The sequence below is a fragment of the Artemia franciscana genome, chromosome 21 (assembly GCF_032884065.1).
Source record: "Artemia franciscana chromosome 21, ASM3288406v1, whole genome shotgun sequence".
Classification (NCBI taxonomy): Eukaryota; Metazoa; Arthropoda; class Branchiopoda; order Anostraca; family Artemiidae; genus Artemia; species Artemia franciscana.
In genome coordinates this window covers 30,430,925-30,450,825 of record NC_088883.1, presented here as the reverse complement: position 1 = coordinate 30,450,825, position 19,901 = coordinate 30,430,925, and the positions used below count along the sequence as shown (strand labels likewise).

The window sequence follows — 19,901 nt, the reverse complement described above, 5'->3', positions numbered from 1 at the left end:
CTGTAGACAGGTGTACCAATTAAAAAAAAAATCTTTTAGCCTTAATGTTGGTCCGCGGACCCCCTACTTTTCTGCGGATTCAAAATGAAACCCAAAACATCTTCTGTTTTTTGTACTGGATAAAAGTCGACAGAAAGCCGAGTTTTTAGTATTTCTCTCTATTTGAAAGAAACACGGCCCGAAAGATTCCAGATTACGATCTTCAGGTTCACTGAGCCTTTAAAAGGCATAATTTGCTTCTCTTTAATCATTTTATCTGTCGATTTTTCAAGCAAGTCGCCAAGCGCAGCAGATGATATCAAAACCGGTCTGTGTACCGTTAAAAGCTAAGGAATTAAGTCTGACAACTTATAATTAGGGCTATGGGTCAAATTCACTTTTAGCTGTTTTCGAAGACACGTAAACGGAAGGAAGAGGTATTTCTATACTGACGCCACTACTGATGTTAATTCCATGTATTCAGTGAAATTGAAACGACAGAAAAGTCGTGAGGTCACATTTGATAATGATAATAAAGAAAAGGAAAAATTTTAGAGGGCATTCGTTAACTTTAAAAATAGATGAGCTAGATAAGTGGTAAATATCAGGGGCTTATTGGCTATGGGACAGGTGGGATTCCCCTCAAAGATCTTACAGTGCCCCCTCCCTAGATTCCAGGTGGCCTGGGGCAGGGGGATCTATCATAATGATAATAAAAATAAAAGAAAAATTCTAGATGGTAGTATTCGCAAAATCTTTAAAAGTAGATGAGATAACATAAAGACGTTGACGAAGATGACATAAGAATTAAAATATTTTTGTTGGGTGTCATTTGTACTACAGATGCATTTATGAGGCTATCACTTTAATAACAGTTTTTAACATTCAAAAAAGATATGTGGCTTTTGGAAGGGAAAGGAGTGGGAATAAATACTTCAAAACTTTCTGGGACCCCATTCAGATTCTGGATCCATTCTTAAAAGTCTCAGTATCTCACAGGGGCATTGATCTTTCCCCACTAGATGTTGAAAAGTACCTTTTTGTTTTTTTTTGTTTTTTTGAAAAATGCGTTCTTTTGTATTTTTGCTGAAAAATGAAAAAAAAAAACTAACATCTTCTCCTAGATTTTGAATGAATATGCCACTGTTCATTTAGCTCGGCTGCTATCCAAGAGTCCATTATATGGAGTTATACCCAAAATATAGCTTCTTTCTAGCGTCTTTTTGACAGGAGAATAGTTTGTGAGGACCAAGGGTAGGTAGTAGGGGATTGAGAAAAGAATATAGTGTGGTCCTGGACGGGTATCGGGCAAGGATACAAGGGAGGTGGTTGGCGTATTCATATTTACTGGCATGTTACATCCAGAGCAGTTGGGTTTAGTTGGGTAATTAACTAAACTAGGTAGTTGAGTAACCTCTGTTAACACGCTTAAATTCAACATAGTTTTAATCCTTGGGAAGTGCGAAAGTAGAGGATTCTCTCCCAGGACGACCAGTTTAGGTATGATCTTTCCGATTTACTGAAATCTTGATCCTTGTCGGTTAAAAACTGATCTAGGTGGTAAAAATGACAATTAAGTCGGTTAAATTTGTTTACGAAAAATTAAGCAAGATAAAACGGGCTTTAAGGTTTTTCCTTAATTTTTCGCAAATGGAAAAGCAATGTGGTCTAAGTAATTATTAAATTCGTTTACGAAAAATATGAAGGAAACTCTAAATGCACAAGATTTTGAAGAGGATTTATCTTGAGGCTCCCTGTAAGGTTGTCTTCCTGGAGAACAGTTGGTATTGTGTTTCTTCTCTGTGTCTCTTTCTTTTTTGTCCCTTCTACTTGTGTATAAACATTATACTCATGGACTGCAAAGTTTACCGAACTGTCTTGAATAGTTCCATTTCTAGCAAACGAAAAGTAATTCTTACCATATTGTCAAGAATTTCTTACCATATTGTAAAGATGACAGGGAAGCCAAAGATCCCTGGCTTCCTCGGGGAGAACAACCTAAATGTGCCACTCCCGGTCTTCTGTAATAAGCCAAATTACTTGGCTTATGACGCGGAAAGCTTACAATAGAGAACAAAATCAAAATAACTTTCCAAACCCTGTTTCAAAGGAATTGGTCTCTTTTACGTATACCTTGAAAATTTTGTACCCTGTAGTAACAACTACCATGCAGAAAAATATTTACCTGGAAGTAAGGAGGAATATTAAAATTTAAAACGAACAGAAATTATTCAGTACATGAGGAGAGATGTTCCTTCCTCAACTCTGGCTCTTTACGCCAAGGTTTGACTTTTTGTCATACTTCCTTAATATATTAGAGCAAACTCCACTAATATAAGAGCAACTCCTGAAGCACAAGGGCCGTAGAATTTGAATAAGTATTCTTAAAAAATCTTAAGGCTTTAGCGTAAAGGCCGAGGGTTGAGGAAAGGGTAGCCCCCCTCATATACGGAAAAATTTCTGTTTGATTTAAGAACACACATATTTTTAATAATACTTGGAGACTAGATTAAATAGAATGGAATGAATTTTAAAAATACACGGCTAGATTATTCAAAATGATGGAATGGCGTTTGAGCCTGCTTAAACCCTGTGTTTACCATCTTTGTGTGCCTATCTTCGAAAAATAATTTTATTTTAAGTAAAACCTTCTTGAAAATTATCAAGACCTTTTTTATGGCGCTTGGTATTAACGAAGTGACATACAGCGATCGCAAATTCTGTCGGTCGTTATGTCTGTCGGTCTATCTGTCCTGGTGCACTTCCAGATAAGCTATGACGATGAAAGTTGGCAGGCTTATCAGGGACCAGACCAAATTAAATTTGAAATAGTTGTTTCCCCAGTTCGGCCATCTGGGAGGGGGGGATGGGGGCGGTTAATTCGGAAAAATTAGAAAAAATGAAGTATTTTTAACTTACGAAGGGGTGATCGGATCTTAGTGACGTTTAATATTTAGATTGATATTGTGTCTCAGAGTTCTTTAATCCTGACCGGATTCGGTGAGATTGGGGGCTTTGGGGGAGACCTAAAATCTTGGAAAACGCTTAGAGTGGAGGGATCAGGATGAAACTTGGTGGGAAGAATAAGCACAAGTCCAAGATACGTGACTGACATAACCGGACTGGATTTGATCTCTTTCGGGGAGCTGGGGGGGGGGAGTAATTCGAAAAAATGAGAAAAAAGAGGTATTTTCAACTTACGAGCGGGTGACAGATCTTAATAAAGTTTGATATTTAGAAGGATCTTGTGCTTTTGAGTTTTCATTTTAAATCCCAACCAGATCCAGTGACATTGAGGGGAGTTGAAGAGGGAAACCGGAAATCTTGGAAAACGTGGGGGAGTTAGGGGGTCCAGTGCTTCGGTGAGTTCGGTGCTTCTGGACGAGCTAGAACCATGGAATTTGGTTGGCGTGTCAGGGTTCTGCACAAATTGACTTGATAACAGTAGTTTCCCCGATTTGACCATCTGGGGGGCTGAAGGGAGAGGAAAAACTAGAAAAAATAGGTATTTTGAACTTACGAGTGGGTGATTGGATCTCAATTTATTTTGATATTTAGAATGACCTCGTGTCTCAGAGCTATTATTTAAATCCTGACCGGCATTAGGCCTCTGATTTTCATTTGAAATCACTCTGTTGATTCTTATAATTTTGCTAGAGATTTTGCTTTTTTTTTTTTTTTTTTTTTTTACTTGACTAAAGAATTTATTCAAGACATATGTTTGAAAATTTGTAGTGAATACAAATTGCAAACACAAGCTTCATAAAAAGAAAATTGCCTGACAAGAGTAGAAATAGGCTATCTTGATCTCTTGCAACATTTCAACAAAAACTAAGTCTTATAAAATAGGACCATTGTAACAATACTGCTCTTCGGTGGCTATCCAAAGACTGCCCCTCCCTGAAAACTCACTTCTTCTTAAAAGGAGGCGTCAATGGTTGGCCTTTATTCTTCCCTCTCAATTTTATCCCAATCACTTTTTCTATTTTGGCTAAAATTTGCTGATTTGGGATAGCTTTTCCATTCTCATACTCGTTTACTATCTTTGGCTTCTCACATATTTTTGCAGAAAGATCCTTTTGTGTCATTCCCAATCCGTTTCGTCCTTGTTGAATCAGTTTGCCAATATCTAGGGGTAATTTTTCATGTTTCAGTTCCTCAGTTTCATGATCCAGCTTTGCCGTGTTCAAAGGGGTAACAGGGTGCTTATTGGTCGCAGCGCCATATTTTAATTGAGTGTGAACTGCCACTCCAGTTCTTTGTGCAGCATTCACAACCTGCTTTGACTTAGCAGTGGTTCCCTTTGGTAGTCTTTTGTGAATAATTGTAACTGAATTCCAATCGCTCATATTGAGATAGATATTTTGAGATACCCACCAAACCACGCGTCAAGTATCGAGAACCTATCAAAAATCAAAACTAATTTAAAATTTTCAGGTATTTTTCTTGCTTTAAATAAAAAATTGAAATTATTGCTCAGACACCATAAATATTTTTGCAGTTTACATAATAACTTCAGCCTTCCTGAACTGAGAACTAAAATAAAATAAAATTATGTTGTCGAAAGATAAACGTGTATAAAATATTGCTTTCGCTTATTACGTCATATATGGTTACAACCTAGATTATGACGTCGCCATTCATCAAGCTTGTGCAAGAAAATGGAGTTTTTTGTAAAAAGTGATTATATTTTATAAACTTTTTGTTTTTAATTACAAAAGGCACTAGACGTGGCAATTTCCTTTAAAATGAGCCATTAAACAGCTCTCTACTATGTTCAGCACTCCGCTATCTGAAGAAAAGAAAAAAAGATCCCGTATGTGCAAAATATCGTGGTTCCAGCCACATTTCTTGATTTCAAGCCAATACATTTTCCTTGTTGTTCAAGCCAAGGGAAGGTAAATTTCTTATAGAGGGGTTTCGGACAATGCGGATCTAATGGTGTGCTTTTTGTTTGGATCTGGCCGTATTTTTAGAAGTTAATAGCTGTTGGGGTGGCGCGAAGCGCCACCCCAACACTTAGTTGGAGGGCCCCCCCCCAAGCCCCCCGTGCGCGCAAGTCGTTACGCGCCATATTAGTTACGTGCCATTGTAGTTGTGTCTCTGTGTCCCACCTGTGAATATATATATATATATATATATATATATATATATATATATATATATACTAGCTGTTGGGGTGGCGCTTCGCGCCACCCCAACACCTAGTTGGTGGGGGCGCTTCGCGCCCCCCCCAAGCCCCCCCGCGCGCGTAAGTCGTTACGCGCCATAATAGTTACGCGCCATTGTAGTTGTGTCCCTATGTCCCACCTGTGAATATAGATATATATATATATATATGGTTTTAACTACGTAAAACTTGCGAATATACAACATTCTTTGCTGTCCCATTGTCTTTGCATATAAATAGATTGTCAGGTTATCCCCCTGTTTCCCCCGGTGTCCCCGTTGTAGTTGTGTCCCTGTGTCCCGGTCGTCATTTATATTCCCTGTGTCCCGGGTCCCGGTCATCATTTGTATCCCGGTGTCCCGGTCTGTATATACATTCGTTTTTTAGTTTTGTTTTTCTCCTTTATTTTTTTCCTTTTTTTTTTCTTTTTTAGCTTATTTAGATTTTTAGATTTTTTAGTTTTTTTTATTAGTTTTTAGTTTTTATTTCTTTTTAGTTTTTTTTGTCCCGGTCGTCATTTATATCCCCCTGTTTCCCCCGGTGTCCCCGTTGTAGTTGTGTCCCTGTGTCCCGGTCGTTATTTATATTCCCTGTGTCCCGGTCGTCATTTGTATCCCGGTGTACCGGTCTGTATATACATTCGTTTTTTAGTTTTGTTTTTCTCCTTTATTTTTTTCCTTTTTTTTTCTTTTTTAGTTTATTTAGATTTTTAGATTTTTTAGTTTTTTTATTAGTTTTTAGTTTTTTTTTCTTTTTAGTTTTTTTGTAGTTTTTACCTTCTTTTTAGTTTTGTTAATTTTTTTTTTTACTTGTGTCCTGGTCGTCATTTATACTCCCTGTGTCCCGGTGCTTTGTTGATTGCTAATCGAACATTCCTTTTGTCCTGGTCGCTTTCTCTTTGAGTGTCGTCATTATTTTTTTCTTTTTTAGTTCTTTTAGTTTTTACCTTTTTTAGTTTTTTTTTAGTTTTTAGTTTTTTTAGTTTTTTTACCTTTTTTTAGTTTTTTTAGTTTTTTAGCTTTTTTATTTTTTTTATTAGTTTTTAGTTTTTTTGTAGTTTTTGCCTTTTTTTTTAGTTTTTTGTCCTGGTCGCTTTCTCTTTGAGTGTCGTCATTTATTAGTTTTTTCCTTTTTTTTTTTAGTTTTTTATTGGTTTTTACCTTTATTTTAGCTTATTTTTCAGTTTTTTCCTTTTCTTTAGTTTTTTTTTATTTTTTATTTTTTTTAGTTTTTTACCTTTTTTTAGTTTTTTTAGTTTTTTTAGTTTTTTAGCTTTTTTACTTTTTTTATTAGTTTTTAGTTTTTTTTTGTAGTTTTTGCCTTTTTTTAGTTTTTTCAGTTTTTTTTTTAGTTTTTTATTGGTTTTTACCTTTATAGTTTTTTTAGTTTTTTAGCTTTTTTATTTTTTTTATTAGTTTTTAGTTTTTTTTGTAGTTTTTGCCTTTTTTTAGTTTTTTCAGTTTTGACGTCACCTAATCCAGTTTTTTTCAGGTGACGTCACCTGACACATCCATCCACACATCCATCCATCCATCCATCCACAGACAACTTATTTTTATATATATAGATTGCCTTTACGGAGTTACAGTATTCAACGTTTTATATGTGCATTAAATGTTTTGGATAATAAAGGGGAATATGGAACAACCCACTGGTTATCTACTTCGATGGTGGTACCGTTACGCTTCTTTATTATTGCTGTTTTACCGCCATCTTCAGTAGATCTTCTTCTATATTGTGGGTAACCATCATTGCCAGTAATTGTTGTGGGTACTAAAAGTCGAGGATATTGCTTTGTGCACCTTCCTTTGGCCATGCATGGTGAATTTTCGTTCAGTGCACCGCAAGGTCCATGTATCATATTTTTTACAATAATATCATGTAACCCCTTATCGACATTTTTATCAGGTATTTCAGCGGAAATCACATCATCAATTTCGTTTGAAGTAATTTTTTTATGTAGCCAGATTAGTATATGTGCGTGTGGCAAACCTCGTTTTTGCCATTCCACTGAGTACATCCAGCATCGCACTGACCCAAACACTTCATGTTTTACAAGGTAGTTTATCAGTGATTTCAACTTTTGCCGGAAGACACGTGCCGTAATGTCATGCCTATGAACCGCCGATTGTCCTTGAAGTAAAAGCTGCAGTATCTCGTCCCAAGATTGATTACATGTAAATGTAATAAATAAATCTGGACGACCATAGAGACGAACATACGCAATAGCATCTTGAGCATATTCATGCATATGACGTGGACTGCCAGCATATGACGAAGGTAAAATTGTTAATCTTCCAACGTTTGTGTTATTACCGTCATTTATAACTGCATCTCGCAAATGAATGTATTGTTCAGAGCGGAGCTTGGTCTGATTCAGGCGGATATATAGCAAACGTTCTGATTCAATTTTTGCATACATATCCACGACAAATTGGTGAAACAATTCACGGCATTTTAAAATATAATTTTCTTCATCCTGCCGAATCATTAGTCTATAGGAATAATAATGCATTGCACTGCATTTCTTATTCATTTCTTTGTTAGTGGCTGGATTCATCAATTTAATATTAAAGTGATAGCCGTCGGCTCCATCCCAAAAAATGATAGGATATTGTAGGGCATCGTAGCATCGATGAGTTTCAGCAATTCTTAACAACTGGGCGTTTCGCTTATGTAGAATAATATCTCGAGGTAAAAACTGATCACCGACCATAACGATTGCCACTTCGTCGATAGTCGGAGCATTGTATCTACGCACATGTTGGCCAGGAGGCGTTTTGTCAGCGGAAATAACAATTTTATGAGTATCAGTAGGCATCAAATCGATGGCTGTTTTGAACAGACGCACTAAATTATTATTTTCGTGGAAAAGATGTTGCAATTGGGAAACGATTGTCCTTTCAACGTTGGGAGAAATTTCGCAACGTGCATTCAATTCAGAATTTCTATCACTGATGAAGTACAATTGTAAAAATTTATGATTCTCGCCTAATAATGGTAGAAGGGACCCTGCTTTATGATAAATTTGCCCTTTTACTTTAAAAGTAGACATAAATTGATCTGGATTTTCGATTTGGGCTCCAAACGACGTCATTTGGAAACATGAGTTGTATTGTCTGATTTTTGACAAAAAACGCTTAGATTCTGACGTAGTTCCAGTAAGGAAAGTCTTCAATGGCTCTGGTGGTGCAGCCAATAGAGGAAGTTTAACTTTTCCTGAGGCGCAACACTTTCCCATTGTTTCACCTTTGAATTTCAAGGCCTTGCAATAGGGACAAATTTTGGACATTGTCCCGATTTGAACACAGCTACTCAAGCTATAATCATCGACTGGGTTGTACCTGAATGCCAGGCGATAACTTTCAGATTGCTCTGATTCCTCGGCACGCTTTCTTTTCTTACTTTCTCTATCAGCAGCAAGCCTGATTTCCTGCTGGTCTTTTGATTCCTCGGCACGCTTTCTTTTCTTACTTTCTCTATCAGCAGCAAGCCTGATTTCTTGCTGTTCTTGTAATTCCTCGGCCCGCCTTCTTTTTTCACATTCTGTTTTAGCAGCAAGTCTGCTTCTGTGTTGCTCTGGTAGTTCCTCGGCATGCTTTCTTTTTTCACTTTCTCTTTTAGCAGCAAGTCTGCTTTCGCGTTGCTCTGGTAGTTCCTCGGCATGCTTTCTTTTTTCACATTCTCTTTTAGCAGCAAGTCTGCTTCTGCGTTGCTCTGGTAGTTCCTCGGCATGCTTTCTTTTTTCACATTCTCTTTTTGCAGCAAGTCTGCTTCTGCGTTGCTCTGGTAGTTCCTCGGCATGCTTTCTTTTTTCACTTTCTCTTTTAGCAGCAAGTCTGCTTTCGCGTTGCTCTGGTAGTTCCTCGGCATGCTTTCTTTTTTCACATTCTCTTTTAGCAGCAAGTCTGCTTCTGCGTTGCTCTGGTAGTTCCTCGGCATGCTTTCTTTTTTCACATTCTCTTTTAGCAGCAAGTCTGCTTCTGCGTTGCTCTGGTAGTTCCTCGGCATGCTTTCTTTTTTCACTTTCTCTTTTAGCAGCAAGTCTGCTTTCGCGTTGCTCTGGTAGTTCCTCGGCACGCTTTCTTTTCTGACTTTCTCTATCACCAGCAAGTTTTCTGGCATAGACTCTTTGAGCATCTTCATCAGTCATTATAAACTTAAGCATTAATAGAATTCTACACGAACATCCGTCTTATATAACTTGAATGACGTCACGCCTTCAAAGCAAAAATGATGCCTTCAAAGCAAAAATGATGGCAGCTAATTTCATGACGTCAGCCGAAACATGACGGCGAACATATGTCTTATATAACTTGAATGACGTCACCTTCAAAGCAAAAATGACGGCAACTAATTTCATGACGTCAGCCGAAACATGACGTCACCTGACACATCCATCCACACATCCATCCACACATCCACAGACAGACAACTTATTTTTATATATATAGATATATACTAGCTGTTGGGGTGGCGCTTCGCGCCACCCCAACACCTAGTTGGTGGGGGCGCTTCGCGCCCCCCCCAAGCCCCCCCCGCGCGCGTAAGTCGTTACGCGCCATATTAGTTACGCGCCATATTAGTTACGCGCCATTGTAGTTGTGTCCCTGTGTCCCACCTGTGAATATAGATAGATTTATATATGTGTTTCAAACTACGTAAAAATTGCGAATATACAACATTCTTGGCTTTCCCATTGTCTGTCCATATACAAAGCCGTATGTACTAATAATGACGTCATATGCAAACGCTCTTTTTACAAACAAACAAACATGCATACACACAACTCGTTTTTATATAGATAGATAGATAGATAGATACAATACAAATTAACTACGTAAAACTTGTGAATATACAACAGTCTTCGCTGTCCCATTGTCTGTGCGTATAAATAGATTGTCAGGTTTACCGACCCTCAAAGATGCAACATACAATTGTACATTGGTAAAGCAATCTGTATTAAGATCTATACCGCATTTTTCTAGTGATTGCCCTTGAGCTTTGTTGATGGTGGTTGCAAATGCTAATCGAATTGGGAATTGCAATCTTTTAAATTGAAAAAGCAGATCCGTTGGAATCATGGGAATGCGAGGAATAAGAACAGCCTCACCCTCATAAGGCCCTGTCAAGATTGTGGCATCTATTAGGTTTTCCATTGTTTTTTTTTACGGCAAGTCGCGTGCCATTGCAAAGCTTTGGTGGGTTGATATTTCTTAAAAGTATTATTGGTACGCCTATTTTTAGTTGTAGCAGGTGTGGTGGACACCCTGAAGGATCTATGGAATTTAAAAATTCAGATGGATAATTAACCGCTTCATTTGGTTCCGAAATACAAATTAACTGCGTAAAACTTGAGAATATACAACATTCTTCGCTGTCCAATTCTCGCTGCATATAAATAGATTGTCAGGTTTACCGACCCTCGAACATGCAACGTACAATTGTCCATGGGAAAAACAATCAGTATTAAGATCAATACCACATTTTTCTAATGATTGACCTTGAGCTTTGTTAACGGTGATTGCAAATGCTAATCGAATTGGGAATTGCAATCTTTTAAATTGAAAAGGCAGATCTGTTGGAATCATGGGAATGCGAGGAATAAGAACAGCCTCACCCTCAAAAGGCCCTGTCAGGATTGTGGCCTCTATTAGGTTTTCCATTGTTTTTTTTACGGCAAGTCGAGTGCCATTGCAAAGCTTTGGTGGGTTTATGTTACGTAACAATATTATTGGTACGCCTATTTTTAGTTGTAGCACGTGTGGTGGAAACCCTGAAAGATCTATGGAATTTAAAAATTCAGATGGATAATTAACCGCTTCATTTGGTTCCAAAACTGTGTCGACTGACTTGTAAAGGACTGCCTGGTCTTGAATCTTGGTCAAAACAATATTGTTGATTTCGTGGACGTCTATATTTTTGGGTGCGAGAATCGCTCTTTCACTTAGCCATTTATTATTTTTATAATTTTTTAGAATATTCGGAAATACTTTTTCAATCAATTCATTTTTGGACGTCACTAAATTACAGAAATCAGCAGGTAGTTGTATACGTCCTGAAATTGAGTCTACTGGGAGCTTTCCGTTTCCCATTGCCAGCAATTGATCTGAAAATGTTTGACCAGAGTCATCGTTTTGCAATCGGACACGCATATTTGTAGTTAATTTTAATGTTTTTACGTGTGCCCATAAATTAGAATTTTTCAGGCAAGCATTCATTTCGTCTGCAGGAGTTGATCTAGGTATTATAGGTAATGTTTGCCTGAAATCTCCCGCAAGCAATATTAAGGTGCTGCCAAAGGGTTTCGACTTCCCTCGCAAATCTTTCAAGCATTGATCCAGAGCCTCGAGCGATTTTTTGTGTGCCATTGTGCACTCATCCCAAATAATAAGTTTGCATTGCTGCAATACTTTACCCATCCCAGATGATTTGGAAATATTGCACGTGGGAGTTTCTGTAGAATGCAAGTTCAGAGGCAATTTCAAAGCGGAATGAGCAGTTCTTCCACCAGGCAGCAATGTTGCGGCTATTCCGGACGACGCAATTGCCAACGCTATATCATTTTTAGATCGAATTGATGCCAGAATCAGTTTTATCACAAACGTTTTACCAGTACCTCCTGGCGCATCCAAAAAGAAAATTTCTCCAACGTTGTTATCGACACAATGCATTATCGTATCATAAATGTCTTTTTGTTCCGACGTTAACTTGGAAATGTTATTTTGTACATACGACAATAGATCACTCGTACTGTAACTTTGTTCACGATCCAATTCTACACATGTCGAAACAGCAGCGATACGGTTAGGTGAAGGCATTCCCAAACCCTGAAGAGGTTTGTTTGCCATACTTATGCAAAAATCTTCTATAACAACTAAAGTGTAGTTATAAATTTCTGGTGTAAAATCAAAAGTCATGTCTGACGTCTCTAACTGTTTTCGATGAAGTATATCTTCGGACATTTTTGACTTATATTTTTCCCATAAATCTGTAGGAGCTGATGGAGAGCAAGTTGTTAAAATGATGCCAAACAATGCACGAATTTGACTTGGGGTTGACGTTTCGCACGCGTCATTGATGCAGTTATCCCAGTGTTGGTCATTCTCCAATAAATTCAGAGCTTGGCATGCACTACGGTAAGTGTCATGTATAGTACCATTTACAGTCCTCAAATACTCAAAGGATGTCGGACCGGGTACATTCACCAAAAGCAGGCGTAGAAAGAAGCATTCATGTTGATTGGGGTGAACGGTGTAGAGTCTTCCTATCGTGGTATCTTTGAAGATGGTAGGTTGGCCGTCGACTGACTTACCCTGTTTTCGACGTTCAAATACTTTATTTTTAGTATTCCACGTGTAATACGAAGGCACTTCAGTATACAGCAGTTTTTTCGCAAAAGAATCATTTTTGCAAAGCGAAAAAAAAGCTGTTAATGTTGTATCCGGTGGATTCAGGACTCTTTGTTGCACGTTGGTTTCCGTGAAATAAACACGTTGACCATTCTGTAAATGTACCGCTAAGTGAACAACAGCTGGACTACGTTCATGTATCGGAAATGAAAGAATTCGCCAAACAGCTTCATTACTGCTTATGTATCTTCCAGCCTGATATTCTACGATTTCATCGAAATCTTTGATTTCGGACTGCAAGCCAAAAACTGCCATGTCACTGCCTTTGTTGACGTATTTACATATATATTTGATTGCCTTTACGGAGTTACAGTATTCAACGTTTATGTGTGCATTAAATGTTTTTGATAATAAAGGGTAATATGGAACAACCCACTGGTTATCTACTTCGATGGTGGTACCGTTACGCTTCTTTATTATTGCTGTTTTACCGCCATCTTCAGTAGATCTTCTTCTATATTGTGGGTAACCATCATTGCCAGTAATTGTTTTGGGTACTAAAAGTCGAGGATATTGCTTTGTGCACCTTCCTTTGGCCATGCATGGTGAATTTTCGTTCAGTGCACCGCAAGGTCCATGTATCATATTTTTTACAATAATATCATGTAACCCCTTATCGACATTTTTATCAGGTATTTCAGCGGAAATCACATCATCAATTTCGTTTGAAGTAATTTTTTTATGTAGCCAGATTAGTATATGTGCGTGTGGCAAACCTCGTTTTTGCCATTCCACTGAGTACATCCAGCATCGCACTGACCCAAACACTTCATGTTTTACAAGGTAGTTTATCAGTGATTTCAACTTTTGCCGGAAGACACGTGCCGTAATGTCATGCCTATGAACCGCCGATTGTCCTTGAAGTAAAAGCTGCAGTATCTCGTCCCAAGATTGATTACATGTAAATGTAATAAATAAATCTGGACGACCATAGAGACGAACATACGCAATAGCATCTTGAGCATATTCATGCATATGACGGGGACTGCCAACATATGACGAAGGTAAAATTGTTAATCTTCCAACGTTTGTGGTATTACCGTCATTTATAACTGCATCTCGCAAATGAATGTATTGTTCAGAGCGGAGCTTGGTCTGATTCAGGCGGATATATAGCAAACGTTCTGATTCAATTTTAGCATACATATCAACCATAAATTGGTGAAACAATTCACGGCATTTTAAAATATAATTTTCTTCATCCTGCCGAATCATTAGTCTATAGGAATAATAATGCATTGCACTGCATTTCTTATTCATTTCTTTGTTAGTGGCTGGATTCATCAATTTAATATTAAAGTGATAGCCGTCGGCTCCATCCCAAAAAATGATAGGATATTGTAGGGCATCGTAACATCGATGAGTTTCAGCAATTCTTAACAACTGAGCGTTTCGCTTATGTAGAATAATATCTCGAGGTAAAAACTGATCACCGACCATAACGATTGCCACTTCGTCGATAGTCGGAGCATTGTATCTACGCACATGTTGGCCAGGAGGCGTTTTGTCAGCGGAAATAACAATTTTATGAGTATCAGTAGGCATCAAATCGATGGCTGTTTTGAACAGACGCACTAACTTATTATTTTCGTGGAAAAGATGTTGCAATTGGGAAACGATTGTCCTTTCAACGTTGGGAGAAATTTCGCAACGTGCATTCAATTCAGAATTTCTATCACTGATGAAGTACAATTGTACAAATTTATGATTCTCGCCTGAGAATGGTAGAAGGGACCCTGCTTTATGATAAATTGCCCTTTTACTTTGAAAGTAGACATAAATTGATCTGGATTTTCGATTTGGGCTCCAAACGACGTCATTTGGAAACATGAGTTGTATTGTCTGATTTTTGACAAAAAACGCTTAGATTCTGACGTAGTTCCAGTAAGGAAAGTCTTCAATGGCTCTGGTGGTGCAGCCAATAGAGGAAGTTTAACTTTTCCTGAGGCGCAACACATTCCCATTGTATCACCATTGAATTTCAAGGCCTTGCAATAGGGACAAATTTTAGACATTGTCCCGATTTGAACACATCTACTCAAGCTATAATCATCGACTGGGTTGTACCTGAATGCCAGGCGATAACTTTCAGATTGCTCTGATTCCTCGGCACGCTTTCTTTTCTTACTTTCTCTATCAGCAGCAAGCCTGTTTCCCTGCTGGTCTTTTGATTCCTCGACACGCCTTCTTTTTTCACTTTCTCTTTTAGCAGCAAGTCTGCTTCTGCGTTGCTCTAGTAGTTCCTCGGCACGCCTTCTTTTTTCACTTTCTCTTTTAGCAGCAAGTCTGCTTCTGCGTTGCTCTGGTAGTTCCTCGGCATGCTTTCTGTTCTTTCTTTCTCTATCAGCCTCAAGCCTGTTTCCCTGCTGGTCTTTTGATTCCTCGGCACGCCTTCTTTTTTCACTTTCTCTTTTAGCAGCAAGTCTGCTTCTGCGTTGCTCTAGTAGTTCCTCGGCACGCCTTCTTTTTTCACTTTCTCTTTTAGCAGCAAGTCTGCTTTCGCGTTGCTCTGGAAGTTCCTCGGCACGCTTTCTTTTCTGACTTTCTCTATCAGCAGCAAGTTTTTTGGCATAGACTCTTTGAGCATCTTCATCAGTCATTATAAACTTAAGCATTTATAGAATTCTACGCGAACATACGTCTTATATAACTTGAATGACGTCACGCCTTCAAAGCAAAAATGATGGCAACTAATTTCATGACGTCAGCCGAAACATGACGGCGGACATATGTCTTATATAACTTGAATGACGTCACCTTCAAAGCAAAAATGATGGCAACTAATTTCATGACGTCAGCCGAAACATGACGTCACCTGATCCATCCACAGATCCACACACAGACAACTTATTTTTATATATATAGATATATATATATATATATATATATATATATATATATATATATATATATATATATATATATATATATATATATATATATATATATATATATATATATATATATATATATATATATATATATACATTTTAACTACGTAAAACTTGCGAATGTACAACATTCTTGGCTGTCCCATTGTCTGTGCATATAAATAGATTGTCAGGTTTACCGACTCTTGAACATGCAACATATAATTGTCCATGGGAAAAACAATCTGTATTCAGATCTATACCTCATTGTTCTAATGATTGCCATTGAGCTTTGTTGATGGTGATTGCTAATCGAACATTCCCTGTGTCCCTGTCGTTATTTATATATCCCCCTGTGCCCCCGGCGTCCCCGTTGTTGTTGTTTCCTTATGCCACGGTCGTCATTTGTTCCCGGTGTCCCAGTCTGTAATTTCTCTTTTGAGTGTCGCGGTCGGCTTTTATATTCCCAGTGTCCCGCTGTCCCGGTCGTCATTTTTGTCCCGGTCGTCATTTGTGCTCCGGTTTTCCGGTCTGTAATTTCTCTTTGAGTGTCCTGGTCGTCATTTATATTCCCTGTGTCCCGGTCGTCATTTGTGTCCCGGTGCTTTGTTGATGGTGATTGCTAATCGAATATTCCTTGTGTCCCGGTCGCTTTTTCTTTGATTGTCCCGATCGTCATTCATATTCCCTATGTCCCGGTGTCCCGGTCGTCATTTGTGTCCCGGTCTGTAATTTCGTCAGTCGACACACATGACGTCAGTCGACACACAAACATGACGTCAGTCGACAGACCCACAGACAAACAACTTATTTATATATATATACTAGCTGTTGGGGTGGCGCTTCGTGCCACCCCAACACCTAGTTGGTGGGGGCGCTTCGTGCCCCCCCCCCCCAAGCCCCCCCGCGCGCGTAAGTCGTTACTGTAATTTCTCCTTGAGTGTCCCGGTCGTTATTTATATTCCCTCTGTCCCGGTCGTCATTTGTGTCCCAGTCTGTAATTTCTCTTTGAGTGTTTTTTCTTTTTAGTATTTTTAGTTTTTTACATTTTTTCTTTTTTCAGTTTTCTTTTTCTTCTTTATTTTTCAGCTTCACTATGAAATACATATCGCCGAACCTTTGTTTTTTTAACTAAAATCTGGTAGGCATTGATGACCTTATCCAAGTCAAGATCCCAAACCCAATCATCATCGCTATCATTTTCAGTTTTGATATGTTTTGACTCTCGCTGTCCAGGTGGATCTTCATCTAACTGCGCGGTTTTGCGTTCTTTAGCCTCAAGCCTGTTTCCTTGCTGTTCTTTTGATTCCTCGGCACGCTTTCTTTTCTGACTTTCTCTATCAGCAGCAAGTTTTTTGGCATAGACTCTTTGAGCATCTTCATCGGATATATATATATATATATATATATATATATATATATATATATATATATATATATATATATATATATATATATATATATATATATATATGTTTTTAACTACGTAAAACTTGCGAATATACAACATTCTTTGCTGTCCCATCGTCTGTGCATATAAATAGATTGTCAGGTTTACCGACTCTTGAACATGCAACGCATAATGGTCCATGGGAAAACAATCCGTATTCAGATCTATACCTCATGATTCTATTGATTGCCCTTGAGCTTTGCTGTTTTTAAGCAGAAGCACTAAATTATTATTTTTGTGGAAAAGATGATATATATAAATATATATATATATTTTCTTTTTAGTTTTTTTTGTAGTTTTTACCTTTTTTAGTTTTTTTCTTCTTTTTTATTAATGCTAAAGCCAAGGTTCAAACCTGGAGCCTCTCGGACCTAGAACCTGAAACATAACGCTTTACCAACTCAGCTACTTCGGCGTGAATACATTCGTTTTGAGCAGCTTCCTCGGGTGTTGCCATTGTAGGTTCTTCAGTCATTTTACAATTAGAAATTTCTCTTTCAACGGACTTCTTACAATTAAAAATTTGTCTTTGAACGATATTCTTAAATACCTGTGTCCTGGTCGTTATTTATATTGCCTGTGTCCCGGTCATCATTTGTGTCCCGGTATCCCAGTCTGTAATTTCTCCTTGAGTGTCCCGGTCGTTATTTATATTCCCTCTGTCCCGGTCGTCATTTGTGTCCCGGTCTGTAATTTCTCTTTGAGTGTTTTTTCTTTTTAGTATTTTTTAGTTTTTTACATTTTTTCTTTTTTCAGTTTTCTTTTTCTTCTTTATTTTTCAGCTTCACTATGAAATACATATCGCCGAACCTTTGTTTTTTAACTAAAATCTGGTAGGCATTGATGACCTTATCCAAGTCAAGATCCCAAACCCAATCATCATCGCTATCATTTTCAGTTTTGATATGTTTTGACTCTCGCTGTCCAGGTGCATCTTCATCTAACTGCGCTGTTTTGCGTTCTTTAGCCTCAAGCCTATTTCCTTGCTGTTCTTTTGATTCCTCGGCACGCTTTCTTTTCTGACTTTCTCTATCAGCAGCAAGTTTTTTGGCATAGACTCTTTGAGCATCTTCATCGGCTTTTGCCATTGTAAGTTCATCAGTCATTTTAAACTTAAACATTAATAGATTTCTACGTGAACATATATGTCTTAAATATCTTTAATGACGTCACCGTCAGAGCAAAAATGACGACAACTAACTTCATGACGCCAGTCGACACAGAAACATGACGTCACCTGATCCACAGACAGACAACTTATTTTTATATAAATAGATAGATATAATTCTAAAATTGTCAGGTAATTTTCTATTTTGAAATAAAAACTAAAAATTATTGCTCAGACAACATAAATATTTTTGATATTTACATAATAGCTTTAGTGGTTCTGGACTGAAAACTAAATATGCTAATCAAATTGGGAATTGCAATCTTTTAGGTTGAAAAGCAGATCCATTGTAATCATGAGAATGCGTGGAATAAGAAAAGCCTCACCCTCAAAAGGCCCTGTCAAGATTGTTGCCTCTATTACGTTATAACAGACATAACACGTCATTTGTGTCCCGGTGTCCCGGTCTGTAGTTTCGTTAGTCGACAAACGTGACGTCAGACGACAAACAACTTCATGACGACATACAGCTCAATCCTTTTAATGACGTCAGTCGACAAACATGATGTCAGTCGACACACAAACATGACGTCAGTCGACAGACAGACAAACAACTTATTTTTATATATATAGATATATATATATATATCTATATATATAAAAATAAGTTGTCTGTCTGTCTGTCTGTGGATCAGGTGACGTCATGTTTCTGTGTCGGCTGACGTCATGAAATTAGTTGTCGTCATTTTTAACAACTAACTTAGTTGTCGACGACCGAGACAGAGGGAATATAATTGACGACCGGGAACCTCAAAGAGAAATTACAGACTGGGACACCCGGACACAAATCACGACCGGGACACGGAATATAAATGACGACCGGGACACAGGGACACAACTACAACGGGGGCGCCGGGGGACAGGCGGGATATATAAATGACGACCGGGACACAGGGATTGTTCGAATAGAAATTACAGACCGGGACACCGGGACAAAACTGACGACCGGGACACAGGGAATATAAATGACGAGCGGGACACTCAAAGAGAAATTACAAACTGGGACACCGGGACACAAATGACGACCGAAACACAGGGAATATAAATGACGACCGGGACACAGGGACACATCATTAGAATAATGAGGTATAGATCTGAATACGGATTGTTTTTCCCATGGACAATTATATGTTGCATGTTCAAGAGTCAGTAAACCTGACAATCTATTTATATGCACAGACAATGGGACAGCGAAGAATGTTGTATATTCGCATGTTTTACGTAGTTAAAAACATATATTTATATCTATCTCTATTCACAGGTGGGACACAGGGACACAACTACAATGGCGCGTAACTAATATGGCGCGTAACGACTTACGCGCACGGGGGGGGGCTTGGGGGGGGGCGCGAATTGCCACCCCAACAGCTAGTATATATATATATATATATATATATATATATATATATATATATATATATATATATATATATATATATATATATATATATATATATATATATATATATATATATATATATATATATATATATATATATATATATATAATAGATGTCCCGGTGTCCCGGTCGTCATTTGTGTCCCGATGTCCCGGTCTGTAATTTCGTCAGTCGACAAACATGACGTCAGTCGACACACAAACATGACGTCACTCGACACACAAACAACTTATTTTTATATATATAGATTGTAATTTTTACTTTGGGCTGTGATTGTCTCTTACTAGGTTGTTAGCTACTGCTGCTGGCCGGATAAATTCCCATAAATTCACATGTCGAATAGTTAGAACCTAGCAAAAATCAAGACTGATTTAAAAATTGTCAGGTTTTTTTAGTTTTAATTTTTTAATTAATTCTCAAACACTGTACATATTTTGTAGTTTACACAATAA

General features: G+C 37.9%; 3 protein-coding genes across 5 annotated transcripts in view; 1 reads left to right on the top strand and 2 right to left on the bottom strand.

Moving 5' to 3' along the window:
* The window catches only part of LOC136040871 (uncharacterized), a 685,992-nt gene that overhangs the window by 539,840 nt on the left and 126,251 nt on the right, over positions 1–19,901 (bottom strand). The gene's annotated exons all lie outside the window — the stretch shown is intronic.
* Positions 1–19,901, top strand: part of LOC136040869 (frizzled-5-like) — a 445,049-nt gene that overhangs the window by 301,077 nt on the left and 124,071 nt on the right. The window lies entirely within an intron of this gene.
* LOC136040642 (endothelial differentiation-related factor 1 homolog) lies at positions 3,789–4,328 on the bottom strand. The gene has a single exon (XM_065724924.1). The coding sequence runs from the start codon at positions 4,326–4,328 to the stop codon at positions 3,888–3,890; it is 441 nt and encodes a 146-aa protein (XP_065580996.1). The 3' UTR covers positions 3,789–3,887.